This window comes from Salvelinus namaycush, chromosome 21 (genome assembly GCF_016432855.1).
Source record: "Salvelinus namaycush isolate Seneca chromosome 21, SaNama_1.0, whole genome shotgun sequence".
NCBI lineage: Eukaryota > Metazoa > Chordata > Actinopteri > Salmoniformes > Salmonidae > Salvelinus > Salvelinus namaycush.
In genome coordinates, this window is record NC_052327.1 from 3,427,642 (window position 1) to 3,449,527 (window position 21,886).

At 43.8% G+C, this 21,886-nt stretch overlaps 1 protein-coding gene across 1 annotated transcript in view; it reads left to right on the forward strand.

The window, feature by feature from the left end:
• brsk2a (BR serine/threonine kinase 2a) overlaps positions 1-21,886 on the forward strand; it is a 454,159-nt gene that overhangs the window by 339,965 nt on the left and 92,308 nt on the right. Inside the window, exons 6-8 of the mRNA XM_039017967.1 lie at positions 7,345-7,378; positions 9,466-9,534; positions 14,186-14,332. Of these exons, the coding sequence (XP_038873895.1) occupies positions 7,345-7,378; positions 9,466-9,534; positions 14,186-14,332 (250 nt within the window). The remainder of the gene's footprint in view (positions 1-7,344; positions 7,379-9,465; positions 9,535-14,185; positions 14,333-21,886) is intronic.

The following is a 21,886-nucleotide window of genomic DNA, read 5'->3' on the forward strand; positions in this document are numbered from 1 at the left end:
TGTGATAATTATTCTTCTGGTGTTCTCTGCAGTGCGCATCGCATAAAGAGTGAAAAAATGTAAGATAAAAATCAATACATTATAGTAAATAAGGTTACCCAAACAATAATTATATCCCTGAGGAGTAAAAAATACATATACATACATTCTAACAACATCTACTCATTCAAGGGTTTTTCTTTATTTGTACTATTTTCTACATTGTAGAGTAATAGTGAAGACATCAAAACTGACACATATGGAATCGTGTAGTAACCAAAAAAAGTGTTAAACAAATCAAAATATATTTTAGATTCTTCATAGTAGCCAACCTTTGCCTTGATGACAGCTTTGCACACTCTTGGCATTTTCTCAACCAGCTTCATGAGGTACTCACCTGGAATGCATTTCAATTAACAGGTGTGCCTTGTTAAACGTTAATTTGTGGAATTTCTTTCCTTCTTAATGCGTTTGCACAAGGTAGGAGTGATAACCTATTTGGTAAAAGACCAAATCCAGTCCATCATTGTTAAGACATGAAGGTCAGTCAAATCGGAGAATGTCAAACTTTGAATGTTTCTTCAAATGCAGTTGCAAAAACCACTAAGCGTTATGATGAAACTTGCTCTCATGAGGAACGCCACGGGAAAGGAAGATCCAGAGTTACCTCTGCTGCAGAGGATAAGTTCATTAGAGTTACCAGCATCAGATTGCAGCCCAAATAAATGCTTCACAAAGTTCAAGAAACAGACACATCTCAACATCAACTGTTCAGAGGAGACTGCGTGAATCAGGCCTTTATGGTCGAAATTCTGCAAAGAAACCACTACTAATCTTTGTGACAAATTATACCAGTCAATCAATCCAAACTGTGCTGTGGCCAATTAATGAATGGACAGAGACATCTGTTACAAAACACCAAAAAGTTGAGTGACATTCGGAGATTGTCAAGCCATAATATTGAAGTGCCCAAAGTCGGTATACTTTATTTATCATATGTGTGGTTGGCACAGAACCCTGTTGGTGGAAAATCCATTGCATATGTTTTATATAACTGTAAACATGATATAACAATTTTGAAAATCTGATATCCCCCTAGCTGATGATTGTCTGCAGCCAGCTCTGATTGTAATGTAATGAAACAGGCAGGGAGAGGGAGCTCGTCTGTGGGTGTCGGCGAACCCTTAACCTTCTGGCCCGTAGCCCTGCGTGGCATCGACTGTGCCAGAAAAGCAAGCAAAAGTATCCGCGTTTATAAACCCACTAAATGTGCCTAATCATAGTCACATAATTTGCCATGGTGTACTGTTGATTTCGGGCCAGATAGCACTGCATTTTGCTTTGTATCTGTGATCCAAATAGGTAAGGTAGTTGTGTTTTTACTATGCTGTAATTTGTTGGTCCCGTGTAAGATGGCGCCGGAGAAGAAGGCGCTTTACCTGCCCCCGTGTTTTTTTGTTTTTCACTTATTTTTTTACTTATTTTGTACATTCAATCAATCAAATATATCTATAGAGCCCTTCTTACATCAGCTGATGTCACAAAGTGCTGTACAGAAACCCAGCCTAAAACCCCAAACAGCAAGCAATGCATGTGTCGAAGCACGGTGGCTAGGTAAAACTCCCTAGAAAGGCCGGAACCTAGAACGAAACATAGAGAGGAACAAGGCTATGAGGGGTGGCCAGTCCTCTTCTGCCTGTGCCGGGTGGAGATTATAACAGAACATTGCCAAGATGTTAAAATGTTCATAGATGACCAGCAGGGTCAAATAATAATAGTCACAGTGGTTGTAGAGGGTGCAACCTGTCAGCACCTCAGGAGTAAATGTCAGTTGGCTTTCATAGCCGATCATTCGGAGTATCTCTACCGCTCCTGCTGTCTCTAGAGAGTTGAAAACAGCAGGTCTGGGACAAGGTACCGCGTCCGGTGAACAGGTCAGCCACAGACAGAACAGTTGAAACTGGAGCAGCAGCATGACCAGGTGGACTGGGGACAACAATGAGTCATTAGGCCAGGTAGTCCTGAGGCATGGTCCTCCGAGAGAGAGAAAGAAAGAAAGAAAAAGAAAGAGAGAGAGAAAAAGAGAGCGAATAAGAGAGAGCATACTTAAATTCACACAGGACACCAGATAAGACAGGAGAAATACTCCAGATATAACAGACTGACCCTAGCCCCCGGACACAAACTATTGCAGCATAATTACAGGAGGCTGAGACAGGAGGGGTCGGGAGACACTGTAGCCCCGTCCGACGATACCCCCGGACAGGGCCAAACAGTCAGGATATAACCCCACCCACTTTGCCAAAGCACAGCCCACACCACTAGAGGAATATCTTTTACCACCAACTTACTATCCTGAGACAAGGCCGAGTATAGCCCACGAAGATCTCCCCCACGGCACGAACCCAAGGGGGGCGCCAACCCGGACAGGAAGATCACATTAGTGACTCAACCCACTCAAGTGACGAACCCCTCCTAGGGACGGCATGGAAGAGCACCAGTAAGCCAGTGACTCAGCCCCTGTAATAGGGTTAGAGGCAGAGAATCCCAGTGGAGAGAGGGGAACCGGCCAGGCAGAGACAGCAAGGGCGGTTCGTTGCTCCAGTGCCTTTCCATTCACCTTCACACTCCTGGGCCAGACTACACTCAATCATAGGACCTACTGAAGAGATGAATCTTCCATAAAGACTTAAAAGGTAATTTACCACCTTCAGAAGTTAAGTCTCAGTGCTATGATGGGGTCTAAAACCAGACTGAAGCGTTTCATATAAGTTGTTTATCTTCAGGAAGGCAGTGAGTTGCTGCGCAACAGCTTTTTTTTTTTTTTTTGAGAGGAATGGGAGATTCGATATAGGCCAATAGTTTTTTATATTTTCTGGGTCAAGGTTTGGCTTTATTACTGGCACTTTTAGTGAGTTTGGTACACATCCGGTGGATTGAGAGCTGTTTATTATGTTTAAAACTTCTTATGGCTGCAGTCCCGATATCGGGACCAATATGACAACAGCCAGTCCAAGTGCAGGGCGCCAAATTCAAAAACCAGAAATCTCATAATTAAAATTCCTCAAACATACATGTGTCTTATATCATTTTAAAGGTAATCTTGTTGTTAATCCCACCAAAGTGTCCGATTTCAAATAGGCTTTTCAGCGAAAGCACTACAAACGATTATGTTAGGTCACCACAAAACCCAAAATAATCACAGCCATTTTTCCCAGCTAAATATAGCTTCACAAAAACCAGAATAGAGATAAAATGAATCACTAACCTTCGATTATTTTCATCAGATGACACTCATAGGACTTCATGTTACACAATACATGCATGTTTTGTTTGATTAAATTCATATTTATATCAAAAAATCTGAGTTTACATTGAGGCTACAAGATTCCCTAAATGCAAAAACATCAAGTGACTTTGCATAGCCCATCGTTTCAACATGAATACTCATCATAAATATAGATGATAATACAAGTTATACACATTGAATTATAGATATACCTCTCCTTAATGCAACCGCTATGTCAGATTTCAAAAAAACTTTACGAAAAATAATTGCACGCTATAATCTGAGACGGCGCTCAAAGTAGCATACCACAGCTGCAAAAATAGTGTCACTATAAACAATAAAATACATGATAAATATTTCATTACCTTTGTTGATCTAGATCAGAAAGCACAGCAGGAATCCCAGGTCCAAAATAAATGTTTGTTTTGTTCGAAAAAATCCGTTATTTATGTCCAATTGTTAGCGCGTTTGGTAAACATGTCCAAACGCTAATTCTGGTCAGCTTCATATCGGACAAAAACTTCAAAATGTGATATTACCGGTCGAAGAAACATTTCAAACTAAGTACTGAATCAATCATTAGGATGTTTTTAACATATAGCTTCAATAAAGTTCCAACCGGAGTATTCGAGCAATGGAACGTCAGTGGCTTGCATGAAGAAAAGGCATGAGCAGCGCATGGCTGCTTGATGGACACCTGACTGATTCTGCTCTCATTCTCTCCCACAACATCATAGAAGTCTCATTGGAATTTCTATTGATTGCTGACATCTAGTGGAACCCCTAGGCAGTGCAAGCTCAGTCATAACTCAATTGGATTTCTTAAAGGACTTTGGTGAATACAGACAAGCTCAGATTTCTGACTTCCTGTTTTGATTTCAACTCAGGATTTTGCCTGCCAATATGAGTTATGTTAATCTCACAGACATAATTCAAACAGTTTTAGAAACTTTGGAGTGTTTTCTATCCAATACTAATAATAATATGCAAATATTAGGAACTATGACAGGCCGTTTGAAATGGGCACCTTTCATCCAAGCTACTCAATACTGCCCCTGCAGCCATAAGAAGATTTATTAACATAGGAGGGCCAAGCACAGGAATCAGCTCTTTCAGTAGTTTAGTTGGAATAGGATCCAGTATGCAGCTTGAAGGTTTAGAGGCCATGATTATTTTCATCAGTGTGTCAAGAGATATAGTAATAAAAAACTTGTCTCCCTTGATCCCAGGTCCGGAGAGAAGAGTGGAGAGGAGTGGACACAGAAAAATTCCACAGCTGTCCTTATATTGACAAATTAATATCCATCTCCAAACAAAAAATACAAATTATTTGTACTTCTCTGTTCCTTAGATTCCCTGTAAGCCACCTACGTACGTAGATAACCAGCTCCCATTCACCCAGGCTTCTCTGATGTTTTGTGTGTTTTGACATTTGCCTCGGCTTAACTAGTGTATCAGCGAGCGGCTGTACTCTCTCACTCATTTTCATAATGCAGTATGACATCTGCAATCACGACGGACGTATTTGCATAACGTGCTTGTTTGCACTTCTTGCCGAACACCATCAGCCCGGTGGCGAGGTTCATTATCAGCACACCTGACAGTGCGTCAGGCAGGAAGTTCAGCTGTCAACGATGTAAATTCATGGGCGGCTAATGGGCTCTGTGTTTACAGGCCTGCGATAGAAGCTTTCAGTAGGATCCAATATCCTGCTAGTTAGACGATGCGATACAGGAACAGGAGTGGTGGGAGGGCAAACGTCACCTGGATGTCACCTCGCTGGGCTGTGTTCATTAGGCACCAGACAGAAGAAAACAGACTGAAACGGAGAGTAATCAAAACGTTGTCTGTTGCGTGCCCTAATGAGCAAGGCCCTAGTTGAGGTCGCATGAGTCTGTTTACTTACAGCTAGCATCCATATGCAAACACTGGCCCTATTCAAATACAGTACACTAATATTCTCCGACAATGCATACTTCTTTCTTCTGCTCCTTGATTGTGTAACTAGTCTGACTTGACCCGATTGTTGGAAAAATCTGTTCAGTGGAACCCTTGCTTACAGGGTAAGAAATCATGGCCATTTTTAAAAATCCATCCTTCCTTGGAGACTGTAAGAACAAACGTTTCCTCAAGCAATGAATAAAGGATGCATTTTCTACTCATATATATCCATTACATACATTGAATATACACTACCTTTCAAAAATGTTGGGTCACTAAGAAATGTCCTTGTTTTTGAAAGAAAATAAAAAATTGTCCATTTAAAATAACATCCAATTGATCAGAAATACAGTGTAAATGTTGTAAATTACTATTGTAGCTGGAAATTACAGATTTTTTTATTGAATATCTACATATGCATACAGAGGTCCATTATCAGCAACCATCACTCTTGTGTTCCAATGGCACGTTGTGTTAGCTAATCCAAGTTCATCATTTTAAAAGGCTAGTTGATCATTAGAAAACCCTTTTGCAATTATGTTAGCACAGCTGAAAACTGTTGTGCTGATTAAAGAAGCAATAAGACTGGCCTTCTTTAGACTAGTTGAGTATCTGGAGCATCAGCATTTGTGGGTTCAATTACAGGCTCAAAATGGCCAGAAACAAAGGAACTTTCTTCTGAAACTCATCAGTCTATTATTTTTCTGAGAAAAGAAGGCCGTATATCTCGTGCACTACTCCCTTCACAGAACAGCGCAAACTGTCTCTAACCAGAATAGAAAGAGGAGTGGGAGGCCCCGGTGCACAACTAAGTAAGAGGACAAGTACATTAGAGTGTCACAAGTCCTCAACTGGCACCTTCATGAAATAGTATCCTCAAAACACGAGTCTCAACATCAACATTGAAGAGGCGTCTCCGGGATGACTATTGTAGCTGTTAAAAACAATGCTGAAAAGGTGATCATGTCAACTAAGTTCACTAGAAAGTATATGTTGGTTGGAGAAAAAGTGCATTTGGTCTACTTACCACTGCTTAGCCAACTGTACAAAGTTTCTACTGGTAGGTTGCAAAGTAAACATCACCAGCTAACAGTACATCAGCAAATAAGCCCCTCGTTCTGCTGCTTGACAGGCAGAGCCTACAAAGGATGGAAAATTAATCTAAACCACTCATACTTGTCAGGTCTAGTTCACTTTTATTTTATATCCAATTAACCTAACGTATCTGAAATTGCATGATCAATTGATGTTTACTGATCATGAGAAGCATGCAGTTAATTGCGGTATAACTCTGATGATAGAGCGAAATGTGTTTTGCATTGAATAATTTAGTAGAATGTGTAGTTCTGACTATGCTCTTCGAGACGTAATGATATTACAAGCAAATAGTTAACATTTATTTAACAATCCCTTGAAAACGGCACTCAGTTTTAGCAGAGCTGGGGGGCAAATCGAATGTTCTGAAACCTATTATATGGTGACATCGTAATCGAAATGTCTGACGCAATCCCCATTGACTTGCTGATGAAAGATAGTGTCTGGGGAAATCACTTGATTCTTCTTTCACAATCACATACTACCTGGGGTAATAACAAAGTGAAATCATTGTCAAATAAATTTAAAAAAGCAGCAAGCTGAATTACAAGTACAACATCATGATTAAATACAAATGATTACACATTTACAGAACACCATAAAAATACATATAACACTGACTCTTTCTGTAGGGCATTGAAAGTATAGGTGCCAAGAATGGTTTCTGTTGGTTGTGAGTGTTTATGCGTAAGCCATCATATAAGTGAGGTTACAACCCTGCAAAGTGCAGACTGTACAATCCACATGGGAATGCTGTGTAAACTCACAGTAAAGATCACAGTCAAGACTTTACTGATGAAAGACGGACCCTGTAAAATCAATTGTTTCTTCTTCACAATCACAAAGTGAAAACGATGGATGTTCCAAATGACACCCTATTCAATATATATGGTGGGGAATTACTTTTGACCAGAGCTGTCTCTGAACAACAGTAGTGGACTATATACGGAAAAAAGTTTCTATGCACCGTTTTTTAGTAGGAATTCGCATTGATGTTGCTACGTAGAATTTTAAAAGTTGTTTTTTGTGTCTCTTCACAGATCTCCGCACTATGCATGCCCAGAGGTTATAAGGGTGAGTATGTTTTAGTTTTACTCTTCAAGGGCCCGATTCAGTCCTAGGAACTCTATGCCTTTCCTATGAACGCCTTTCCCACGCACTTCTCAGTAGTTGGTATTCAGACTTACCTTATGCAGGTGTTCGTGCTGAATAAATTGAATTCGACCATTGGGAAAACCCTCCGACTTGCTGACCAACAGATTTTCTCATGGAGTTTTCATTCAATAGGGTTTTCTTGACAGACTCACTAGAATATTCTATAGAGGGAACGGTTCGGAATATTAGGGATCAATGAAAGAAAACGTGTAAATACATGCATACCGTATTTGTGTCCTATTCAGAGCTAATTGGTAGATTTAAAAATACTCTGATCTGTATATTATTTACGGTTGGGAAAGTATTTATGAATAATATTTTTTTTACATTTGGAGAGCCGCTACGCACAGAATATATTGGTGAATCAAGAATACATTGGTTTGATTCATCCTGAAAGTTGCCTTATTTAATTGTTCAATCTATTTGGGGCTCCTGAGTGGCACAGCGGTCTAAGGCACTGCACCTCAGTGCTTGAGGCATCACTACAGACACAGGATTGAATCCAGGCTGTATCACAACCGGACGTGATTTGGAGTCCAATAGGGCGGCGCACAATCGGCCCAGCGTCGTCCGGGTTTGGCCGGTGTAGGCCGTCATTGTAAATAAGAATTTGTTCTTAACTGACTTGCCTAGTTTAAATAAAGGTTCAATTTTTTAAAAATAATACAAAATTAAAATATATATTTGAAGGTGAGACAAGTGTACAATAGGGGTTGCGCTAGCCTAATATGATCCCCTTTTGCTAGGGATCCTCAGGAACAACCACATGAACGTGACAGAGGAAAGAAAGGTAACCCGACAATGGAATGGAATGTTGCCAAATGTAAGGAAACTAACACTAAAGTGACAGTAATAAATGTAGGCTATGTGGGTAGCTGACTGTGGCTACTGATAGTGGCTAATATTAACACAGACAAATTGTAGAAAATACAGTGAAAAGTCTGGTCATATAATTAAAACATTCTAGAAATCATAAATTAACTCGGTAGGTTTGGCGCTATACTGTCATTTGCGTATGGCTACAGAAGCCTATAGCTTGGGTCTCCAAATGTCACCCCTGCAAGTTATAAGGCCAGCATGTAATAAAATGCCCTATGGAAAAGCTGATATGTTGATATGCTTCCGTTGGCTGACATATGACTGGTTTCACATTTCTCTCCAGCGAAAGGTAAAATAGATCTAAAACAATAGTCACATATATTTACAATCCCCTTATCCAAACAGCGTACTACACTCAACAAAAATATAACACAACTTGTAATGTGTAGGTCCCATGTTTCATGAGCTGAAGTAAATAAAATCCCAGAAATGTTCCGTATGCACAAAAAGCTCGCTTCTCTCAAATTTTGTGCACACATTTTTTAACATCCCTATTAGTGAGCATTTCTCCTTTGCCAATATAATCCATCCACCTGACAGGTGTGGCATATCAAGAAGCTGATTAAACAGCATGCTCATTACACAAGTGCACCTTGTGCTGGGGACAATAAAATAATGTATTTCAATTGACTTATATGAACTGAGTAAATAAACTCCGTAAAATCAAAAAAATTGTTGCATGTTTCGTTTATATGTTTTGTCAGTGTAATTTACCTAGCTCATATCAATAGCTCTTATTCATTTGTAAATTACAGTGCATGGAGAATTGTGTCATTTCTATCGGATAAAATTAAGTTCCACTTGAAACTGACAGGTTGCTTGACCTTATTCATTGTTTCATCACGAGTAAAGGTGGTGGAATCATGAGGGATTTAAGTCAAGTTCACCTCCCCCGCACCTTCTTTTGTTTGATCTCCACCCCAAACAAATAACGGGTGCTATTCTCATGCTTAAGAATACACGTACAGAGAAAAGTGCATAAAAAGGGAATTACAATCCCTTAACTCGGAATTCCCCCAAACGAGGTCGATCCATGATCCTCCTCTGAGATATTAGCCTTCACTTAAAAATTCCTATATTTCTCTTAATTTTTTTTCTCTCTCTCTTGGTCTTTCTCTCTCTCTTAGGGGGAGAAGTATGACGGCAGAAAAGCAGACATGTGGAGCTGTGGGGTCATCCTCTTTGCCCTATTGGTGGTGAGTGTCAACTTTCACCCTTTGAATTGAATAAACTCCATTAATCCCACAAGGGGAAATTGGATTTGGCACCAGCAAGAGACGTACAGCAACAATATGCGCTTGCATACATCAGAGTGCACTGGTGGCTGGTTCAACAAGCACAACGCATGACTTGGATTACTAGCTAATGGATTACTAATAGAATGGACTAAAATCCTGACCCCAACCTTAGATATACTAGCGCAAAAACAATATCATCTGGCCACTTTGCTCCTTTCTAGCCTGACCATAGTGACTACTTTCTTTGGCCACAGTTCGCCTCCCATTCTCTCCCTGTGTTTTGGCTATAATATCCACGTCCCTCGTGATGAAACAATGAGGCGCCGACAGAGATGGCCGCCTCGCTTCGCGTTCCTAGGAAACTATGCAGTATTTTGTTTTTTTACGGGTTATTTCTTACATTGGTACCCCAGGTAATCTTAGGTTTCATTACATACAGTCGGGAGGAACTACTGAATATAAGAGCAACGTCAACTCACCACCTTTACGACCAGGTATATGACTCTCCCGAAGCGGATCCTGTGTTTTGCCTTCCACCCAGGACAATGGATCGGATCCCAGCCGGCGACCCAAAACAACAGCGCCGTAAAAGGGGCAGACGAAGCGGTCTTCTGGTCAGGCTCCGTAGACGGGCACATCGCGCTCCACTCCCTAGAATACTACTCGCCAATGTCCAGTCTCTTGACAGCAAGGTTGATGAAATCCGAGCAAGGGTAGCATTCCAGAGAGACATCAGAGACTGTAACGTTCTTTGCTTCACGGAAACATGGCTCACTCGAGAGACGCTAACGGAGTCGGTGCAGCCAGCGGATTTCTTCACGCATCGCGCCGACAGAAACAAGCATCTTTCTGGTAAGAAGAGGGGCGGGGGGGTATGCCTTATGATTAACGAGACATGGTGTGATCATAACAACATACTGGAACTCAAGTCCTTCTGTTCACCTGACTTAGAATTCCTCACAATCAAATGTCGACCGCATTATCTACCAAGGGAATTCTCTTCGATTATAATCACAGCAGTATATATTCCCCCACAAGCAGACACATCGATGGCCCTGAACAAACTTTATTTGACTCTATGTAAACTGGAATCCACACATCCTGAGGCTGCATTCATTGTAGCTGGGGATTTTAACAATGCTAATCTGAAAACAAGACTCCCTAAATTCTATCAGCATATCGATTGTGCTACCAGGGCTGGTAAAACCCTGGATCATTGTTATTCTAACTTCCGCGACGCGTATAAGGCCCTCCCCCGCCCTCCTTTCGGAAAAGCTGACCACGACTCCATTTTGTTGCTTCCAGCCTACAAACAGAAACTAAAACAAGAAGCTCCTGCGCTCAGGTCTGTTCAACGCTGGTCCGACCAATCTGATTCCACGCTTCAAGACTGCTTCGATCACGTGGATTGGGATATGTTCCTCATTGCGTCCAACAACAACATTGACGAATACGCTGATTTGGTGAGCGAGTTCATTAGAAAGTGCATCGGAGACGTCGTACCCACAGCAACGATTAAAACATTCCCAAACCAGAAACCGTGGATTGATGGCAGCATTCGCGCGAAACTGAAACCACTGATTTTAACCAGGGCAAGGTGACCGGAAACATGACCGAATACAAACAGTGTAGCTATTCCCTCCGCAAGGCAATCAAACAAGCTAAGTGCCAGTATAGAGACAAAGTAGAGTCGCAATTCAACAGCTCAGACACAAGAGGTATGTGGCAGGGTCTACAGTCAATCACGGATTACAAAAAGATAACCAGCCCCGTCGCGGACCAGGATGTCTTGCTCCCAGACAGACTAAATAACTTTTTTGCTCGCTTTGAGGACAATACAGTGTCACTGACACGGCCCGCTACCAAAACCTACGGGCTCTCCTTCACTGTAGCCGAGGTGAGTAAAACATTTAAACGTGTTAACCCTCGCAAGGCTGCAGGCCCAGACGGCATTCCCAGCCGCGTCCTCAGAGCATGCGCAGACCAGCCGCCTGGTGTGTTTACGGAGATATTCAATCAATCCTTATCCCAGTCTGCTGTTCCCACATGCTTCAAGAGGGCCACCATTGTTCCTGTTCCCAAGAAAGCTAAGGTAACTGAGCTAAACGACTACCGCCCCATAGCACTCACTTCCGTCATCATGAAGTGCTTTGAGAGACTAGTCAAGGACCATATCACCTCCACCCTACCTGACACCCTAGACCCACTCCAATTTGCTTACCGACCCAATAGGTCCACAGACGACGCAATCGCAACCACACTGCACACTGCCCTAACCCATCTGGACAAGAGGAATACCTATGTGAGAATCCTGTTCATCGACTACAGCTCAGCATTTAACACCATAGTACCCTCCAAACTCGTCATCAAGCTCGAGACCCTGGGTCTCGACCCCGCCCTGTGCAACTGGGTACTGGACTTCCTGACGGGCCGCCCCCAGGTGGTGAGGGTAGGTAACAACATCTCCACCCCGCTGATCCTCAAGACTGGGGCCCCACAAGGGTGCGTTCTGAGCCCTCTCCTGTACTCCCTTGTTCACCCACGACTGCGTGGCCATGCACGCCTCCAACTCAATCATCAAGTTTGCGGACGACACTACAGTGGTAGGCTTGATTAGCAACAACGACGAGACGGCCTACAGGGAGGAGGTGAGGGCCCTCGGAGAGTGGTGTCAGGAAAATAGCCTCACACTCAACGTCAACAAAACAAAGGAGATGATTGTGGACTTCAGGAAACAGCAGAGGGAGCACCCCCCTATCCACATCGACGGGACAGTAGTGGAGAGGGTAGTAAGTGTTAAGTTCCTCGGCGTACACATCACGGTCAAACTGAATTGGTCCACCCACACAGACAGCGTTGTGAAGAAGGCGCAGCAGCACCTCTTCAACCTCAGGAGGCTGAAGAAATTCGGCTTGTCACCAAAAGCACTCACAAACTTCTACAGATGCACAATCGAGAGCATCCTGTCGGGCTGTATCACCGCCTGGTACGGCAACTGCTCCGCCCACAACCGTAAGGCTCTCCAGAGGGTAGTGAGGTCTGTACAACGCATCATCGGGGGCAAACTACCTGCCCTCCAGGACAGCTACACCACCCGATGTCACAGGAAGGCCATAAAGATCATCAAGGACAACAACCACCCGAGCCACTGCCTGTTCACCCCGCTATCATCCAGAAGGCGAGGTCAGTACAGGTGCATCAAAGCAGGGACCGACAGACTGAAAAACAGCTTCTATCTCAAGGCCATCAGACTGTTAAACAGCCACCACTAACATTTAGTGGCTGCTGCCAACATACTGACTCAACTCCAGCCACTTTAATAATGGGAATTGATGGAAATGTATGTAAAAATGTATCACTAGCCACTTTAAACAATGCCACTTAATATAATGTTTACATACCCTACATTAATCATCTCATATGTATATGTATATACTGTACTCTATATCATCTACTGCATCTTGCCATCTTTATGTAATACATGTATCACTAGCCACTTTAAACTATGCCACTTTATGTTTATATACCCTACATTACTCATCTCATATGTATATACTGTACTCTATACCATCTACTGCATCTTGCCTGTGCTGTTCTGTACCATCACTCATTCATATATCTTTATGTACATATTCTTTATCCCTTTACACTTGTGTGTATAAGGTAGTAGTTGTGGAATTGTTAGGTTAGATTACTTGTTGGTTATTACTGCATTTCGCTACACTCGCATTAACATCTGCTAACCATGTGTATGTGACAAATACAATTTGATTTGATTTGATTTGAATAATGGATAGTGGATACCACTGTGTGTGTGTGTGTGTGTGTGTGTATTCATGCATGTGTTACACCAGGCCACTTAAACAAAGAACGACAAGTGCCGATGCATCTTCTAAGTCCCGTTCTCTTTCTATTCACATATGATTTGGTTTGTCATTATCTTGATCAATTTCTTTACTTTCCACCTTCCAAACAAAGTTTATTTCCATTTGTTTGAGCGTAAATAAATGCTCTCTCTCTTGTCGAGCTGTGTTTAATCTGGGCTCCCTCTGTCCTGTTGCTTGCTCGGAGAGCACCATTTGTTGGATTGGATGAGACACTCTCATTCCCCTGCTGCAGTTAGGCTCTATTCAGATATTGTGTTACACAAGTCTTCCCCATCTCTGTCTTTCTCTCTCTCCGTCCTTCCTTCTCTCGCTCGTATTCTTGATGTTCCTGTTGTTTATCAAACAACCACATCTGCAGGGTGTCGGTCCGTCTTGATAAACGACTGTGAGTGTTAAAGTAGGGAGGAGGAAAGAGAGAGAAGGCAGAGTCATTATTAACACTGCAGCCCTCTTCTCTGTTTATTATTTATTTAGCATCACGTTGGAGGGCAAATCTCACTAATTGGAGTGTTGCTGCATCGTGTCAGAAACTCAAGTTGTTTTTGTTTTGGGGAGTCTTGTTATTTTATTGCCTTGCAATCGCTTGATCTTTTTGATGAACTCTCAGCCGTTGTGTTCGAAGTTAACACGTGTTTGGTCTGATGGCAACTTTGCCTCCCTCTACTTCTCTCTTCCCCCTGTCTCTCCCCCTACCCCCTTTCTGGTCCCTTCCACCCTTCCAGGGTGCCCTTCCATTTGATGATGACAATCTGAGGAACCTGCTGGAGAAGGTGAAGCTGGGAGTGTTCCACATGCCCCACTTCATACCCCCAGACTGTCAGAACCTCCTCCGGGGCATGATCGAGGTAGACGCCACCAAACGGCTAACGGTCAGTTAAATGCTTGGTTGTTTAGACACGCGCTGAGAGAGATTTTTTTGCTTTGGCCTAATGATTTTTCTGTCACAATAGATCAGCAACCTTACACAACGAACATGGGATTAGCACAGCATCAGCTGCAGAGCAATTTCAGGGGTTATAGGCATTACTAACCAAGGTCTTCATCTCAAGGCCCCCACACCGGCCCATTTTTCTCCCTTAAAACCCCCACTATTAAATAATGGCCATTCTGGGCCAAAAAAGCGAACAAACTATTATAACAGCCCACTTGGCTAAAGAGGGACCATCCCATCTGGCATTTGCCAGAACTAACCTTTGGCCAGTTTGTACCTGAGGGGTTAGCTGCCTTGATTAAGGGCACAGTGACATTGAATGGTACCTGGGAACAGGGACCAGTAGCCCTCTGGTTGTCAGTTCAGTTCCCGCTGTTTTTCACTCAGCCCAGGGCTTGAAGCAGCAATCCCCCCCGGCTATTGTTCCACCTCTCTAACCTAAAGGCTACCCTACCACCCCACGCTTGGCTCGGAGGGAAACATGATGCCAGTAGTCGTTCACTAAATTTGGTAATACAACCTTCATTCTGCCAAGCACACCTTCTTTATATAATTCTACAGGTTAAAAAAAAAACTGGTTATTTTGGGGGGAAAAGGATTTGTATGGAAATCCAAGTTGAAGCCAACATGAGATGTTGTAGTCTTCATAATAACCACCCATGGTTTTACCGCAACAGAGTAGCTCAAGACTGAATTGAAGCGGTGGAAAACAACATCTATCACAAAAACAGATATAAAATGAAATCACAGATAATTAAAAGGTAGCAAGGGAACTTGTAAATTGGCTACAATAATTTAATATAAGGACTTTTCAAGCACCAAATTGAGGAAATGTCTGATTTTCAAGGTAGGCCTATTCCAGTGCTTGAATTTCTGAGCTCCAAATTCAAGTTTAATTAGGCTACTTGAAGCCCCTGGTATTGTTTACAATTGCTGCTGTAACATGGAAAACAAAATGCATTTGTCATGTTATTTCATTGCCAGGTCATATTTTAAATAAGTCCACTGCGCTATGTCATTTGTTGTCATTGTATGCAGAATAATTTATAGGAATAGCGTTGAGTGTTGCACAATAGTCTACCCTACACAATTGTACACAGTAGACTCGATGTCCAATCCCAGGCACAAAAACATATGAAAACATGAACCCATTACCTTGTAGCTTTATCTGTTAAATCTAACTAGACCCTGCTGTAAATCAAGCAGACGCCAACAGATGATCAACATCAATTCACACTGAGTGTACAAAACATTAAGGATACCTTCCTACTATTGAGTTGCCCCCCCACCCCTTTCCCTCAGAACAGCCTCAATTCGTTGGGGCATGGACTCTACAAGGTGTTGAAAGTGTTCCATAGGAATGCTGGCCAGTGTTGACTCTAGTGCTTCCCACAGTTGTGTCAAGTTGGCTGGATGTCCTTTGGGTGGTGAACCATTCTTGATACACAAGAGAAACTATTGAGTGTGAAAAACCCACTAGCATAGCAGTTCTTGACACAAACTGGTGTGCCTGGCACCTGCTACTGTCATTGCACAAGGCGAGACCCAAATGCAGACACAGGAGGCAGATGGTTGGAGTCTTACAATGATTATTAATCCAAAGGGGTAGGCAAGAGAATGGTCGTGGACAGGCAAAAGGTCAAAACCAGATCAGAGTCCAGGAGGTACAGAGTGGCAGACAGGCTCGTGGTCAAGGCAGGCAGAATGGTCAGGCAGGCGGGAACAAAGTCCAGAAACAGGCAAGCGTCAAAACCGGGAGGACTAGAAAAAGGAGAATGCAAAAAGTAGGAGAACGGGAAAACGTCTGGTTGACTTGGAAACACACAAGATGAACTGGGACAGAAAGACAGGACACACAGATCCCTGTGTGTCCTGTTTTTCTGTCCCAGAATGACACCAGGGAAAATAAGCGACACCTGGAGGGGTGGAGACAATCACAAGGACAGCTGTAACAGATCAGGGCGTGGCAGCTACCACACCCCGTTCAAAGGCAGTTAAATATTTTATGTTGCCCATTCACCCTCTGAATGGCACACATACACAGTCATTATCTCAATTGTCTCAAGGCTTAAAAATCATTCCTTAACCTGTCTTTTAGCCTTCGTCTACTCTGATTGAAGTGGATTTAACAATTGACATCATTAAGGGATCGTAGCTTTCACCTGGATTCACCTGGTCAGTCTATGTAATGGAAAGAGCTGGTGTCCTTAAGGTTTTGTACACTCAGTGCAGGTTTTGAATCTCCCCTTATATCTTAATATAATGACATTACATTTTTTGGGAGATTACTATCAATAACTCATCAACAGCTGTAACAAGTTGTCCAGCGTAGGAAATCCTCACTGGCACCCTAGTTTATATAAGACCCATGAGCCCTTTTTTCTCACCCTTGGTTGTCACGTTCAGCCTGCTCACAGAGATGCAGATGACGCCAAGAAAGAGTCACCCGGCTCCCAGTGTTTTAGTGTGAGGATTGGGGAGGTGTGTATGTGCGTGCACGTGTGTGTTTGTATGTACAGTGCGTTCGGAAAGTATTCAGACCCTTTGACTTTTTCCACATTTTGTAACTTTACAGCCTTATTCTAAAACTTTTTTTTATTTTTTATTATCTCATCAATCTATACACTATACAATCTATACACAAAGCAAAAACAGGTTTTTATAAATGTTTGCTAATATACAGTACCAGTCAAATATTTTTTACTATTTTCTACATTGTAGAATATTAGTGAAGACATCAAAACAATGAAATAACACATGGAATCATGGTGGAATCACCAAAAAAGTGTCAAACAAATACAAATATATTTGATATTCTTCAAAGTTGCCACCCTTTGCCTAAAAGACTTTAGGGGCCTGTTTGGCAAACTCCAAGCGGTCTGTCATGTGCCTTTTACTGAGGAGTGTCTTCCATCTGGCCCGCTCTACCATAAAGGCCTGATTGGTGGAATGCTGCAGAGATGGTTGTCCTTCTGGAAGGTTCTCCCATCTCCACAGAGGAACTCTAGAGCTCTGTCAGAGTGATAACATACACTGTCAACTGCACTGTCCAATCAATTGAATTTACCACAGGTGGACTCCAATCAAGTTATAGAAACATCTCAAGGATGATCAATGGAAACAGGAAACCTGAGCTCATTTTCGAATCTTATAGCAAGGGTCTGAATACTTATGTAAATAAGGTGGGGGGGGGGGGGTGGCTAAAATTTCTACAAACCTGTTTTCGCTTTGTCATTATGGGGTATTGTGTATAGATTGCTGAGGATTTTTCTTTATTCAATGCATTTTAGAATAAGGCTGTAAAGTAACAAAATGTGGAAAAAGTCAAGGGGGCTGAATTCTTTCTGAAGGGACTGTACATACGGTATGCCACAATAGAAACCACAAGAAAATAGAAATGAAGGCAATGCGAGCACCAGCCAGAAAATGTGCCATGGGGAAAAATATCTGCATACTTGATCTAAGGAAACACTGCTGAAGTGTTTGGGCTCTCATCAAAGTGAGAATTTTGTCCTGCTCAGTAAAGCCTCAAACATAAATTGTCCTCAACAGTAAAATGGGCTACTTCTATGTCAATTAATGAGGCGGAACACACCTCAAGTCAAACTGTTGTTAGAAAATAAAAGACATTGTAGAACTTGTTAGAGAAAAAATGTGTTGAAACATAGCCCATAGACATTTAGCAGGCAGTGTGTCTTGGTTTGAGGGTGGATCGGGTTAACTGTCCTGTTGCGTAAAAATCACATTTTGGAACAGTGAGTGCAATCTGTCATCACGCGCATAACAAAACGTGCACTGGGAGCGACAGTTAGAGATACTTGGAACTCACACGTGAACAAGTTAAATATACAAAAGAATGCAAATAATATACTTCAAATATGACTCTTCTAGTATGTCTTAAGTATACTATAAATATACTATCATTACACTTCAACACACTTATTAAAACTGTACTTTATATGAATTATTTTTTCTTTTAGTATACTATAAATATTCTATCATCAGCCTTCAATACACTTATTTACAGTCTTTTAGTAGTATAGTCATTGATTGAAGCTCCGTGTTAAATTCAAATCCCCCTATCATCATATCTAGGTCAATATGACACCAATCTCTAGGTAAATTCTTAAATCATCTTGATTGGAGGTACACAACACACTCCCCTCCCTTCTTGAGCAGTCTGGCTGTTACCGAGAACCACATACCGGATTTTTGAACAGGGTTGTTAGCAATTGATTTTTAAGAGTATTTCTTGCTTATTTCTACCTACCTTATTTCTACCTAGCTCAATTCTAGACATTGGATTAAAACTAGTTCATAAAGTGACCGTTGCCGGATTGACTACATTTATAGGTGCAACAGTTTTTATTAAATGTATAATTTATCGCTCCCACATGCACATTCCTGTCAGTTAAGAAACAACAATGTGCTACCTTTTGGTTGCAGTTATGACAATGCTAACATATTTTTTTCAGCATAATCTCAGAGTTCTAATCCCAGGTTGGTTGCTCAGCAACAACACAGCTGCTTGCACCATGCTGCCAGTCATAAGAAGTTGTAACAGGTTGTTCTCCTCCTCTTCAACCGAAAAGGAGGAGTAGTGATGGAACCAAGGCGCAGCGGGTTGTGAACACATAATTTATTTAAAGACAAGACGAAAAAACACGAACTTCACTATAACTAACAAAACAACAAACGGAGTAGACAGACCTGGACGACGAACTTACATTAAACACGAAGAACGCACGAACAGGGAAAAATAGACTACACAAAATGACGATGTACAAAACAAACCGAACAGTCCCGTATGGTGCGACAAACACTGACACAGGAGACAACCACCCACAACGAACACTGTGAAACAACCTACCTAAATATGACTCTCAATTAGAGGAAACGCCAAACACCTGCCTCTAATTGAGAGCCATACCAGGCAACCCTTAAACCAACATAGAAACAGAAAACATAGAATGCCCACCCAAACTCACGTCCTGACCAACTAACACATACAACAAACTAACAGAAATAGGTCAGGAACGTGACATAACCCCCCCCTTAAGGTGCGAACTCCGGGCGCACCAGCACAAAGTTTAGGGGAGGGTCTGGGTGGGCATCTGACCACGGTGGTGGCTCAGGCTCAGGACGAGGTCCCCACCCCACCATAGTCAATCCCAATTTGCTAATCCCCCTCAGAATGACCACCCCTCTCTTCCACCCACCTAATATAGGCAACACAAAATAAAGGGACAGCTCCGGGACAAGGTAGCTCAGGACATAGAGGTAGGTGAGAATAGAGAGGTAGATAGAGAGGTAGCTCAGGATAGAGAGGTAGCTCAGGATAGAGGGGCAACTCCGGACTGAAAGGCAGCTCCGGACAGAGAGACAGCTCTGGACTGAGGGGCAGTTCTGGATTAATGGCCGCTCTGGGCTGAGGGGCAGCTCATGACTGGCTGACGGCTCTGGACGCTCATGGCTGGCTGACGGCTCTGGACGCTCATGGCTGGCTGACGGCTCTGGACGCTCATGGCTGGCTGGCGGCTCTGGCAGATCCTGTCTGGTTGGCGGCTCTGGCAGATCCTGTCTGGTTGGCGGCTCTGGCAGATCCTGTCTGGTTGGCGGCTCTGGCAGATCCTGACTGACGAATGGCTCTAGCGGCTCCTGACTGACTAACGGCTCTGACGGCTCGGGACAGACGGGCGGCTCTAATGGCTCGGGACAGACGGATGGCTCAGACGGCGCTGGGGAGACGGATGGCTCAGACGGCGCTGGGGAGACGGATGGCTCAGATGGCGCTGAGGAGACGGATGGCTCAGACTGATCCTGTCTAGCGGAAGGCTTTGGCTGCTCCTGTCTGGTGGAAGGCTCTAGCGGCTCCTGTCTGGCGGAAGGCTCTAGCGGCTCCAGTCTGGCGGAAGGCTCTGTAGGCTCATGGCAGACGGGCGGCTTTGCAGGCTCATGGCAGACGGGCGGCTTTGAAGGCTCAATACAGACGAGCAGTTCATGCGGCGCTTGGCAGACGGACAGTTCAGGCGCCGTTGGGCAGACGGCAGACTCTGGCCGGCTGAGACGCACTGTAGGCCTGGTGCGTGGTGCCGGAACTGGAGGCACCGGACTGGAGACACGCACTTCAAGCCTAGTGCGGGGAGCAGGGACAGGGCACACTGGACTCTCAAAGCGTACTATTTGCCTGGTGCGTGGTACCGGCACTGGTGGCACCGGGCTGAGTGCACGCACATCAGGACGAGTACGGGGAGAAGGAACAGTGTGTACAGGGCTCTGGAGACGCACAGGTGGCTTAGTGCGTGGTGCCGGAACTGGAGGCACTGGGCTGGAGACACGCACCATAGAGAGAGTGCGTGGAGGAGGAACAGGGCTCTGGAAACGCACTGGAAGCCTGGTGCGTGGTGTAGGCACTGGTGGTACTGGGCTGGGGCGGGGAGGTAGTGCCGGAAATACCGGACCGTGCAAGCGTACTGGCTCCCTTGAGCATTGAGCCTGCCCAACCTTACCTGGTTGAATGCTCCCCGTCGCCCGTCGCCCGACCAGTGCGGGGAGGTGGAATAACCCGCACCGGGCTATGTAGGCGAACCGGGGACACCATGCGTAAGGCTGGTGCCATGTAAGCCGGCCCGAGGAGACGTACTGGTGGCCAGATATGAAGGGCCGGCTTCATGACATTTGGCTCAATGCCCAATCTAGCCCTACCAGTGCGGGGAGGTGGAATAACCCGCACTGGGCTATGCACACGTACAGGAGACACCGTGCGCTCTACTGCGTAACACGGTGTCTGCCCGTACTCCCGCTCTCCACGGTTAGCCTGGGAAGTGGGCGCAGGTCTCCTACCTGCCCTTGGCCCACTACCTCTTAGCCCCCCCCCAAGAAATTTTTGGGTAGTACTCACGGGCTTTTCGGGCTTCCGTGCCAGACGCGTCCCCTCATAATGCCGGTTCCTCTCTCCCGTTTCCTCCGCTCTCCGAGCTGCCTCCAGCTGTTCCCATGGGCGGCGATTCACCTCCACTTTAGCCCATGGTCCTTTTCCTTCCATGATCTCCTCCCAAGACCATAAATCCTGCTTCGTGCGCTGTCCGTTCCTCCCGTTACACCGCTGCTTGGTTCTGGTTATTTGGTGGGTGGTTCTGTAACGGTATTCCTCCTCCTCTTCAACCGAAGAGGAGGAGTAGTGATTGAACCAAGGCGCAGCGGGTTGTGAACACATAATTTATTTAAAGACAAGACGAAAAAACACGAACTTCACTATAACTAACAAAACAACAAACGGAGTAGACAGACCTGGACGACGAACTTACATTAAACACGAAGAACACACGAACAGGGAAAAATAGACTACACAAAATGACGATGTACAAAACAAACCGAACAGTCCCGTATGGTGCGACAAACACTGACACAGGAGACAACCACCCACAACGAACACTGTGAAACAACCTACCTAAATATGACTCTCAATTAGAGGAAACGCCAAACACCTGCC